Consider the following 12318-nt stretch of genomic DNA (forward strand, 5'->3'; position numbering starts at 1 on the left):
TGCAGCTGGGAGGCAGGCAGAATGGTATGTTGCTGTGGGCCCTTTAGGTGGTGTTGGGTTTTGGGTTCTTTTCTTTTGTTTTTGTCATAGGAAATATTTCTCTAAATATAGTTTCCAGCTATCTCTTACCTCCCATTTTTCCCCAAAGATGGAGCCTAAATTCAAAGGCCAGGATACACTGCCTCAGGAGGTGAGTATCTGATTCTTAAGAAATGGAAGGTGAAACTGCTTGCTGGAAATACCTCTTCTTTCTCTGTGTTCACTTAGGATTTTTGGTTCACTTTTAGTGGGGTTTGTTTTAGCTTGGTTGGTTTGTTTTTGGTTTTGTTTTGGGTTTTTTCGGTGTTTTGTTTTATTTTTGTTTTGGTTTTGGTTTGGTTGGTTTTAAATTTATTCATTATTTATTTATTTTCCCCCTGCATACTAGTTCAGTGGTTCTTACATACTTACATTTTTACCTGCTTGGCATTGTCACAGTATAATCCAACTTTATTAATGCTTATTCAGAATGGATAACAAAGAGAAAATTAAGTCAATGGCTCTGGCAGTCAGAACATCAGAACGCAACTGACTGACATGGGAATACTGCCCCCTCAACAATCACTTCCATTACAGCACAGCCCTTGAATCCCCTGGAGACAGGCAACTGAAGGTATTCAAACCAAACAGCAAAACCCACTTGTAGTGAATGTCTGCCTGGGCTGGGCACCTTCCTAAATCCACCACACAAGTTCTGTGATGCTCTGACAGTGGATGCTGCCTGTGGCAAAGGGACCCCGCAGCTCCTGACACAGGCACCTCACCAGCACCATGCACGGCTCTCAGAGGGTCAGGGCCTTTTCAGGTGCTGCTCTACTCCAAGTGCCTCCCCTCTGCTGCCTCATCTTCCCTGCTCTCCAAGGCAGAAGGCATGGGAATGCTTGGAAGATCCATAGAACAATCCAGCTCATCTCCTCCCAGATTATGACATGGGACAATGCCAGGAGCTCTGGCACAGGGGAGAGACAAATGCCAGAGATGTTTCCTAGGCCCTGGAAGGGATCTGCCACAGCCTCAACTTTCAGTGTATGGCAGAGAGCATCTTAGCACAGGGTTGAGACAGTGCGTGGAGTCCTTAAGCAGGATGACAGCACAGGAACGAATGTCACCCTTGATTTCTAATGTTACATTTGTAGGGCACTAATAAGTTAACTTTAAAGTGCACATTAAAAAGAAGAAGAAGAAAAAAAAAGGCCCTAGGAAAATATTAGCTCTCCTGATCAGGCTGCACTCAGAGAAAAGTATCGTTAACCTGTGCTCCCAGGTAATTACAGCACATGGTAGGTTAGTGAATCCTTTCCAGTGCTCCCAAGCACAGGAACATCTACCACTGGGGCTTTTTTTTATGCAAAGGTCTGCTCTTTTCATTGTGCATACAATGTGATTGCTGGTTTGACACTGCAGGCTACACTGGTTTTATGAAGGATTAAATGCCACCTGAGACATATTTATCCTAAATAAATCACAAATGGTAAACTGCAGCATGTCAGTGTCAACACCCTGTACTGCAGCAGAAAGGTTAGCCATACAGGACTAAGCACAGCGAAGAATTAGCATCCAAGCTGCAAGACCACAGGGCTACAGTTAACAGGAGAAATGATCAAGAAGAAATATTTCCACTGAAAAACATTCAGTTTTTTGAACATCTGTGAGAGTCTTGCAGAGGGCCATCATTTTGTAAAGGTCACCTTTTTCCTGATAACAAACGGGAGTTGATCCTGTCACTGTTTGCTGAAGACAGTATTTAAGAGTAAGTGAACAGCCTGTCACTTTTAAGAAAGATGAGCAAGTCAAACTCGCCTAATTATGAATCTTGATGTCTAACTTGAAATTTACTTTTTTGGGGGGTTGACAAAGACACAACCTCAACTCCTGGAAAATTTGAAAAATAATAATAATAATAAGAGATGAAGAGGCAGCAGGATCTTACAGCCCCAGAATGAAGCACCTTTTCTCAGCAGCCCTATCAGAAAATACATTTTTAAACAGTTGCTTCAGGAAGGAACTATTGTTTTACCCCACCCCAACTTTCTTACAGTTGATAATTTTAAGATATTAAACATGATAGGAAACTGAGTTATCTCTAGAGTCAGCATGGCTTATACCCTAAACACTTAGACAATTATATTAAGCATGCATGAGGCACACTTCAGAAATTAGATTCTTTTATCTTTATCTATCTAGCAAGCTAGAGAAAGGAAAAGAGGAAAGAGAAAATGCACAGACATAACAGATAGCATTCGTTTGCTCCTGCTGAATGCCAGTTCTGTTTATTGTTTAATATTAAAAATCATGATGCTTCATTTAAATGCTAACATTTTATTTGAAAGACAAAAAAAAAATCTCCAAACCTTGCCAGTTTATATTTTACAATTTTTCTAAAGAAACAGAAGCAGTTTTATCATGAAACAAATCTTTTCAACATGAACTTGCATTGAACAATTGCAGTATATCCACAAGTAAATAACTGACATTCTGGACTAAGCAAGAAATACAAGGTCACCTTTTTTTCCCCCCTACTTGTTAATGTCAATGTCAGAATTTTCTTAAAAAATCCTCCTAACATTTGAGAAGTAGCTCACAAAATGAACTGCAAAATGGTATTTATATGAAGCACTATTTAGAAGAAAAGCAAAACACTGACAGTGACAATATTTTTTTCAAAAAATGCACATTTCTTATGTAGGACTCTCATCTAAAATTAAGTGGAAGTTACAGGCATCAAGTTCTTCTTCCCGAATATGTGTAATCAAGGATTTTCTGAAGTGTAGCTTTTTGGAGCTCTTCTTTAGGGGAAGTCTTATGTGTTACCTTGAAAGAGTAAAGTACTATGAAAACTTTCATTTTAGATGCAAAAAAATCCTTGTTTTGATGACTTATTTTTAGCCAAGCATGTTTTAAAGTAAGATTTTAGAAAGCAAAATGTCACCTGTTCTAGTTTAAAATGAAGAAGGGCACCCAATACTGTATGTAAGCTTACCTGTTCACCTTGCTATTGTGGGGTTTGTATTTTTTTGCATATTTATCTGTTCACAAAATGTACATGTAAGTGCAATTATTTTACTCTTGTGATTATGTTATACAAAAATGACAGAAGGCAGGGAATTACCCTGAGAAAAAACAACATTAAGACAAAAAAAATCAACAAAGAAAGCACTGAACAGAACAATTCCTACTTTGGGTGGGAGGCTTTTTATCCTGTTTTGTACCCAAGTACTCTTGTTTTATAATAATCCCATATAATAGTTCTTAGAGCTATTGTAATGAAATTGTATTATCCTCTTCAGTGAACTCCTGTTAGCAGGGTACGTATTTGTTACCTGGCTAGGAGGAGGTTCTACTGAGAAGGCTTCACAGAAAACATTCCAGGAATACAGTGCCTCCATGATTCTGGTAATATCCAGCTCTGCTCTGCACCCAGCCTACGAGTGAAGCTCTTCATGCTTCTTGTACTTTGTTATAATCTCTCTGGCCTTGAATTACCTGTGAGCCACCCTCTGTATAAATGACCATGCTTGTTAATTGTTCTCTCGCTCTATCAGGGGCTACAGTGTCTGCTTTCATAGCAGTACCAGCCTGCAGAATGTCCTGGGGCCCAGCTGTCTCTATCACAGCATGTGAGTACACACCAGGCTCATCCTGCATGTCTGGTGGCAATTCTGTGACAATGTAGTGCGTTGCACCTTCAGAGAAGTCACCATCAGAACCCTGAGCCATGGCTTGAACTAATTCTTCACTGACAATAATCTGTGATATTTCCCCATCCGACTCCACTAAATCCATGTGTTCGCTCTGGACACTGAGCGTGTGGCTACCAGCTTCCTGCATAATTATCTGAGAGCCTTCTCCAGCTACCATATGCACAGTTCCTTCCTCATTTACAATGACCTGGGTGACACCTTCTTTCATGAGCTGGTCGGCTGCAGCCGTGTCACACACAGCAAACTGCAACACTCCTTGCACCACATTCTTGAAGGCAGCCTGAGCTCTCTCCTGAGATGCAATTAGAGCCGATGGGTGCATGACCCGTGTCACTACTTCCATAGGTTTGGTATCTTCCTGAGTCTCCTGAACTTCATGGAACATTTGTATTTCTTGTCCCTCTGCATCACTGGGAATGCTGGGCACCTCTGGGTTCGGCATTTGCAAGAAGTCTTTGTGACCAGACCTGCATCTGTCAAGGAGTCCAGATTTGTTTTCCGTTTCATCCAGCTCTGTCACGGCACAAAGCAGGGCATCTAATGCTGAGGAGGACTCTGGAGGATGGACTGCAGCCTCAGAAGCATCTAAAACTTCTTGCCGCATTATCTGCTGCAGTACCGCGCTACTGGAGTCAGGAACTGCGTCTATTTGAACAGCCTCCTCCATGTCAGCTCCCGCTCCTTCAACCACCACCACCTGTGTGGCACCATCTGCTAGCTGCTCCGTCAGGATCTGCTCCGGAACCACACTACTCACGTGGGAGCCATTCTGGTTTGTGGCTATGACTTGCCCATCTTCTGTGATGTGGACCACCCTGGCCATCTGCCCTGCCATTGCCAGCGTCTGCAGGGTGGCTGCTGCTGTCTCTTCCACGGAGGCGTCGATGGCAAAGTCGCCGTCATAGCCTTGAATAATAATGAACTGCTGAACTTCTTCGGGCGACTGTGGCTGTCTCCTGCTGCCCCGAAAGGTCTTCTCCTTCACTGGGGAAACCTCTCCCAGTGCTGCCGCGGTAAAAGGACTCGTGGTTTCCACAAAAGTTGCTCCTTGCCCCTTCAGCCGGCACTCATAGGACTTGGACACAATGCCTACAAGACAAAATACGCTGTTAATGTGGTATCATGGCAAGTATCAGTTCATTACTTTAACAAATTGTAGCTTAAATGGAAAAAAATTCCTTGACAATTTTTAGATTTCATTGGCAGAAAACACAGATAAAATGAGCAAATGAACAAAACCGATTTGCATGTTTTCCAAATAACATATTTACAGGTTGAAATAATTGCTGAGTGTAACAATTCTGCAGCTTATTAACAATTTAAATGTGTCTTTAAAAATATTCTGTATAAAAGAAGCCCAGATAAATACAGTATACAGTTAAAAGACATTAACACATCTGTTATAGACGATCTTATCGGTGATATTTCAGTATTTCAGTAATGAATTTCAGGATTGTATATTACATTAAACATATCTTGGTGTGAAAAACTGTGGCTGATCTTCTTAATACCCTGTGATCTTCTTAATACCCTGCTTTTGTTAGTGAGGTGATTGCCATGCTGTCATTTTGATGACATTGTCTTCCCCTTCCTTTTCCATCCAGCACCTTCTCCAGCATATGTGACTGACTCAGTCACTAGCCCAGTTACCTGGAGAAAACATTCAGTAGTTTTCTTACCCCAAGCAGGATATTCTATAAAATCTCATCCAGAGAAACCCCAAACACACATCTTAATTATTTCTGCATTAAATCAATTAACAAACTGTAATATCTGTAACCTCCATATTCCAGCTGCTTGCTGTGCCACCCAGTTTGGTTTTGTGTCATTGAAGGTTTCATTCTCAATTCTCACCACTAACAATAAAGCTTCAGCAAGGCAAATGGTGCCCAAGGCTGTACATGGTCAAGGCCATCAACCTCCAAGCAGGGCCTGCACCTTTTAGGGAAGACATAAATGAGAAGGCCCTGTGACCAGCTTTGTGGACGTCCATGGAAGGACAGCTCTATCCCTAGCTGTCTCCCCATGGCACTGCCATCCAGAAGCACCCATGAAGCTCCTCCATGTGCTGGGAGCAAGCTCTGGGACACAACCAGTGCACACAGAGAGAAGAGTGGGTGCTGGACATTGCAAACAAGGTGAGGGTCTAATGCTAGATGGGCCTTGGGAAGGCTGCTTAAGTCCATGCTGCTAAGACTACCCACACCCACACTCCAGTTTAAATTCACCTACACAAACTGAAATCACATCTCTGGAATAACAGATGTAGCATCTTATCACTAACGCAAATAGCTATGCCATGGCTTGCTTGGGATAAAAACAGGCAAGAAAAAAAAGCAACACTTACAGTGAAATTTCAGGCTAGCACTGTACTTTCCAAGCCAGTTCTAGTGAACAATGTGCTTCATTGAACTCAAGAGACCAAGAAAATTATACTAAAGCTGGTCTAAAGGGGCTCTTTCACTCAAAGCATAGAGCTGTCAGACCCTGATCCCACAGAGAATTAAAATGGGCTCTAAGAAACAGACTCATTTGCTTAAAGGTAAGTTCACACTTAGAAGCTGATTTACTCCAATACTGAGTACTTGGTGCCTTGCAGATTCTAGCAACTTGATATGTTAAGGTGCATATCAAGCTAAAATTCAAAAATAACATCAATAATTTAAAGAGTGAGCTCTTATACTGGTATCCATCCATCCATCCATCCATCCATCCATCCATCCATCCATCCATCCATCCATCCATCCATCCATCCACCCACCTATCCTTTTTTCTATTACAGAGCTTCTGGTAAAGAATTGTACTGTGAAGCACAAAGAAGTAATTTTGTCAAGCTGAAATGCTGCAAATCACCTGCACAAGTCTAAACTGATGTTACACAACTTTCTTATTCCTAGTTTGCAAGGCAGGTTATCTTTGGAAAAGAAAATTAATGATTTAAACCATTAGAGTGTTTCCAGGTGATGCTGCATAAAAATCTGGCACATGCAATTGAAGTACATTTTGTCTGGTATAAGCAAGAAGTAAGCTTACTGTGGTACGACTGTTTCTTATTCCCACTTTTCCTGTGCTCTCTGTAGGCACTGACATTCACATGACCCCCCAAGGAGCAGAAAAATAGGAAGGGGAAATCAACATCAAATGACAATTATCTTAGCTCCTCCGCATTTTATAACAGAGTATAAGTAGTTCTCTCAGGAATCTTGCTTTGTTGACAAGATAAAAGAGGAGCCTGGCAATGATGTGGCACAAAATCAAAATAACTCCACAAATCGTGCATTTTTCACTGGATTTCAAAATCAAAATAACTCTACAATCATAATTTTCACATGCACACACAGTAAAATCATGACATCTTTCTCCTAAGATCATAATAATTTATGTACAGAAAGCAGCATCAGTGTATCGGTCTGGTCTGGGGAAGGGAAAGAAAAAGGAAATTCGCCCTGTTTTCATCTCCTCAAATAAATGCCGTGCCTGTGAATCCATGCAACTGCAGTCTTTACTGTGCAATTGAATGGGAAGTCTCCTGGGTGAAGAGCTATCTGGTGAATCCCTCGCAGCACTGATAATTATGCCATTCTGACTGCTTACTTAATCTATTTGAATCCAGAGGTGAGTTAAGCCACTTCCTGACCATTAAAGTAAACTACATGGGTAAATACTGCTGTCACTGAGGGGTGTGATGAAGCTTAACTACACCAACATCTTAACCTCAGCTCAGTGCAACCCCAGCTATTCCATCACAGTTCATAAATGCGATTGCAGGTCCATCTTTTGATTCAGCAATTTAATAACTTCGAGTGCTGTCAGTACTGCTTTGAAAAATGGCTCCTATAAAATGTAACAGCCTCAATCAGATTGTAAAAGATTCACCCACTGAAGATTCTTCCATTTCAACTATAATGAATTAATGTTGAGCTGTGTAGAAGTTCAAGTGTCATTTAAACTAATGTGAATCTACTGTAACTTTAAATTTTAACTGGACTATGACCAAGAATTTACTGAGAGCATCAACTTCAATTTTAGTGATTTTTCAGGGTAAATATGAATTGCAGATTTTACTGGTTTTCTTTTGTTTTAACAGTGAAAAGCCAAGTAGGGAAGATATTTAGAAAACAACAGATTTTGAGGCTTAGCTGCTATTTCTATAATGAAGCACTGGAATCCAACACAACATTTGTCAGAATTTTTATGTATTTAAGGAATGTCACATTATTGGACTGTATGTAGCAACAAACCACGTTGTCCCAGTAAATCCAGCCTGCCTCTCGCCCCCTCTTAAAAATGGGTAAAGAGAAGGGGTAAGTGTTGGCTGACACGGCAAACATAAGCTGCAATACAAGCCCACATTAATATTAGGAAAAGTGGACTTGTTGCTGATTGCACGTCATTGCAAATTAAGAAGATACACAAATAGGCATTAAAATGACAAAATATAATGATACCAGAGCTCATATTCAGACAATTTGTAAGGAGGTGTTTCATATCTAGGGGTGCAATGATCAGAGAATTGGTTTCTTTCCAAGAAGTCTGTCATTTCAGCAGAGCCATTATTTATCAGTTGGGGTCCTGAGCGACTGTTAGTTTTTTATTTGAAAATGTCAGAATATTTTAGACATTAAATCCATATTTGCAGGTTATTTTAATTCTCTCAGACCACAAACTCCTGAAAAAGGGCTAAAAGAAATGCTTTGATGTTTAATGTGCATCTGGGAAACTACAAATAGGGCTTAGTACCTTTTCCCCTCTCTCTTACTCAATACCTGACTTCCTTTTGTGTGTCTGTTTTATTCTTTTGTTACTGTCATCATTTGTTCCCCACAGAATAAATACCTTATTTTTTTGTTAAGCTTACATTTAATTAAAATGTACAGGATTTGTGCAGTAAACTCGAATGAAACAAATAAAACAAGGGCCCCCTCTCTTGAAGGCATACGTTGTGAATGAAAAATGTCATTACAGACTAAAAAATTTTGCAGTAAACAGGGCCTACAGAGAGAAGTTTCCCCCGTAATGACATCCATAAAATACACAAATGGCACTTTTAGTACCATCCTGAATATGGCATTTTCTGTGCTCTACACACAATCTAAATGGTTTGATCATAGAGCATAATACTCCATTGGGTTTATAGAACAATCAATGTTCCATAAAATGATGTATTTATCCAATAGTAGGCTCAGCAGTTACTGGTGTATGACATTGTAGGACACTGGCTTTGTACTGTTCAGCAGCACACATGCTGGCAGTAAAACTTATCTAACACTACTTCAACAACTTCATCTCATCTGTGTCAAGTAATTTGTTGAAGCCTCAGCTTGGTTTAAAAAAACTTGTAATAAAAATTCATAGAATTTTCAGGAGAATGAAAGCTGATGACAATAGAAAGGTCACATTGTGGCGCCACTTGTGGGGTCGGGGGTCAGCCGCAGTTCTAAAACAGAAAGTAGATTTCATGCATCGTGTAGCAGATAAAGATGGCATTAAGGAGACTTGTCTCAGAAAGAGACGCATAATGCGTGAGGAAAGTCTGGGCTAATATTATATGTAAAGCACCACTTTGCTCTCAGCCAGCAGCCTCTTTAGAATTCTAATCCTTCCCCAAAACTTGTAGCAAGCGGTTGTGTGTGGTGAGGCCGGGCTGAGGACATCCTTCACAAGGAGCACCTTTAGGACAAAGCAGTAAGTCATAAATGAAATAATCTATTATGGCGATGGAAATGATCTGCATTTACACAGCTATCTTAAAACAGCTATTTTTCCTTTTCCGTAAAAGTTCTAGGAGGCCTGATTTATAGTCCCCTATTAAGCAACACTTAATTTTTCATACTTTGGTGATTAGGTATATTATATATTGACACAAACAAACATTTCGTATCTGCTAAAATGCAACAAATATTAAATAATGTGAACGCAAAGAAACATCTTTTCCTTCAATTAAATACAGCCTGTAAGGAATTTAAAAGATATCAAAAATTCGGCTTATGTCTAACATCACTTCAACAAGCAACTGATTTTCTTATTTTAAAAGTTATTCTCTACATGGCAGAACAATATATTGAATGGTATAGTAAGTCCAGTTTTCAAATTCATAGAGTAATACAATTTACGCCTTGACCAAGCTACAAGTTTCTGCTCTGTTTTCTTTTAATTATTTTTGTAATGATCTCTACTTCAATTAATTAAGTGCAGTCTAAGAACTGTGGCATAACGTCATAACTTCAGGATTTCCTTGATTTTCAGAGGCCATAATGATAAGATGCATTTTTCAGATCTCTGTTCCTTGACCACAGTAAAAACTGTTCTTTATCATTTGTAAGGCTTTTATGTGCAAGCAATGCATGGGCCAGCATTTTTAAAACCAGCTAGTTAAGCTACTAAATAAGAGGTTGTGAAGGCTCATTCATGTCTTCTGCTGAAAGAAAGAACAGATGATGGGTCAAACCGAGAAGTGAAATAAATCTGCAACCCAAAATGGCCCTGCTACAACTATTATGTCCACAAAGGCAGCAAATATTTGTAAAGCAATACAAATAAGTATACCTATAGGGGACTTAACCAGCTCTCTAAGAGACATAAAAAATTCCACCATTGATGCAAAGTACATAAATCTCAAGAGATACCAATACAGCAAGGCTTCATTTTTTTCCCTTTCAACATATTATTACTGAAAAAAACAAACAAACAAAAAAACCCCAACAACATAAAAATCCCAAATGATGTTCATAGTTCATTTTATACTTAAAAATCCAGTAATGTCATGTTGCAATGCTGAAACTCAAAAAAACCTTAGCTTCTAGTTTTATCCTTAACCACTCAATCATGTTTGGAAACTTCTAGGTCTTCTAAGAACTGCTTGAATAAAGGATGAAGTTTTAACATTTAAGGTATCTTAAAATGCAGCAGATGTCCTCCAGCTTTTTAAAAATGTGAAAGAAAGTACTCTTGTAATATTTTTTCTTTTGAAAAACAGACTGAAATTTCCTGCTTGCTATTTTTACCTTTCACATCTTACAGAACTATGTCAACGACCAAAAAAAGACACAAAAGAGAAAACAACCACCAAAAGAAACAGCCAAGCCATTCAATTGGGGTGTTTAGGCAGTTTGTTCAGTTTGGTTTAGTTTCCCTTCAGCGTCCAGTTAACCTTTGGGAAAAGATCTTCTCTAGGAAAAAATTCAGTTTCTCTTTTCCTGCACTCAAGGTCAAAAATGAACACTGTAGAGCCCAGTGTTACAGAAGGTATGCAAATAGAAATATACATACCAAAACTCCCACTGATCGTGGCAAACATGTACAGTGTTAGCATGCAGAATTTACAGCTGCCTAACCTGCAGAGCAACTGGTTTTCTTGCAAACCACTTTTTCTCTTTACCTATCTGCCACCATGCAGGCTGCTCTTCTCAACTCCGACGTGTGAGCAAAAACCTCTCTGTGGCATTTGCAGCAATTACCTACACAGGCAAGCAGCATCAGGAATGTATCTGGAGTATTTCAGCTACCTCTTCCAGTGCAGTTTAGCAGCTTGAGATGAGGACAGCCAGCCTGGACATTTCTTGGCAGTCCAGCTTCAAAGACTACTCTGGCCCTCAGTTTGGGAACAACTGACATTGATGATACTCGGATGCACTCTTTCTGTTTTATCCCCTGCAGTGCAAATGGAAAGTGCATTTTTTAGCACTCCTAAATCAGAATCCAAATTTCCAGGGGTTCTCGTTGTGCTTGGCCAAACCAGGGATTTCTGTTTCCTAGGCAGACAGAACATACAATATAATAAGAAAAATAAGAAACTAATTTGAGAAAAATCAGGGGAAAAACCCATCAAGCTCTGCTCATAGGGAAAACGATCTGGATTTCTGAAACAGGGATAGTCCCAGACACTAGCAGCTTTGTCAAGAAAAGGAAAAACCCTTTCTGTCATTGTTATCTCAGCAAAAGTTTTTGTTTTTCAAGAATATATACATTCAGATCCTGGCTTTATAAACATTTATTTATCAAGCGTACTGCTTACTGCCATAGTTAGCCTCAATAGTCTCAAAGGGACTAAACATGGTTGCTTGCATTATGCATTGTGTTTGCATAATCAGGCCCTTGGGATTAACTCCGAAAATGGCTGGCCTTCCCTAATGTTTGATGTACATATATGCACTAAAGAGAACAGACACTTGTAAGGAATACCTAAAATAACACATCATGTTATTAAATGATCAAGCAGAAATTATATTCTTCGGCATACCTATCAACTATGAGTATCATGATTCTCTGTATTTATCTATTCTGATTTATGCACCCTTTCAGTAAAAAGAAGCACCTGTTCTTTGCTTGAGGGCACATCTCAACCCATTTAAAAAGCGCAGCAGTTTTTAGGAGGAACGCTTGGGAATAACTACAAATAGTAAGTTTCCCTAGTTCTTTTTGTTAGTTAACACAGCAGAAACCACCATTTCAAATGGGATAGCCATATCTGTATTTCACTTATAAACTCAACTACGTTACAGCTATATTCATATCTCTCCAGAATAAATTATGGGAAATAACCATTTGTCTTCATTGTAGACACTTTTGCATGTATAGT

At 39.5% G+C, this 12318-nt stretch overlaps 1 protein-coding gene across 2 annotated transcripts in view; it reads right to left on the bottom strand.

Annotated features, from left to right (window-relative positions):
- Window positions 1–2278: 2278 nt before the first annotated feature.
- The window catches only part of ZNF407 (zinc finger protein 407), a 342220-nt gene continuing 332180 nt past the window's right edge, over window positions 2279–12318 (bottom strand). For both annotated transcript variants that reach the window (XM_069004333.1, XM_069004332.1), the window contains exon 9: window positions 2279–4829. In XM_069004333.1, coding sequence (XP_068860434.1) covers window positions 3478–4829 — 1352 coding nt within the window. In that variant the 3' untranslated portion in view covers window positions 2279–3477. The remainder of the gene's footprint in view (window positions 4830–12318) is intronic.

Source organism: Aphelocoma coerulescens, chromosome 2, assembly GCF_041296385.1.
Source record: "Aphelocoma coerulescens isolate FSJ_1873_10779 chromosome 2, UR_Acoe_1.0, whole genome shotgun sequence".
Lineage (NCBI taxonomy): Eukaryota > Metazoa > Chordata > Aves > Passeriformes > Corvidae > Aphelocoma > Aphelocoma coerulescens.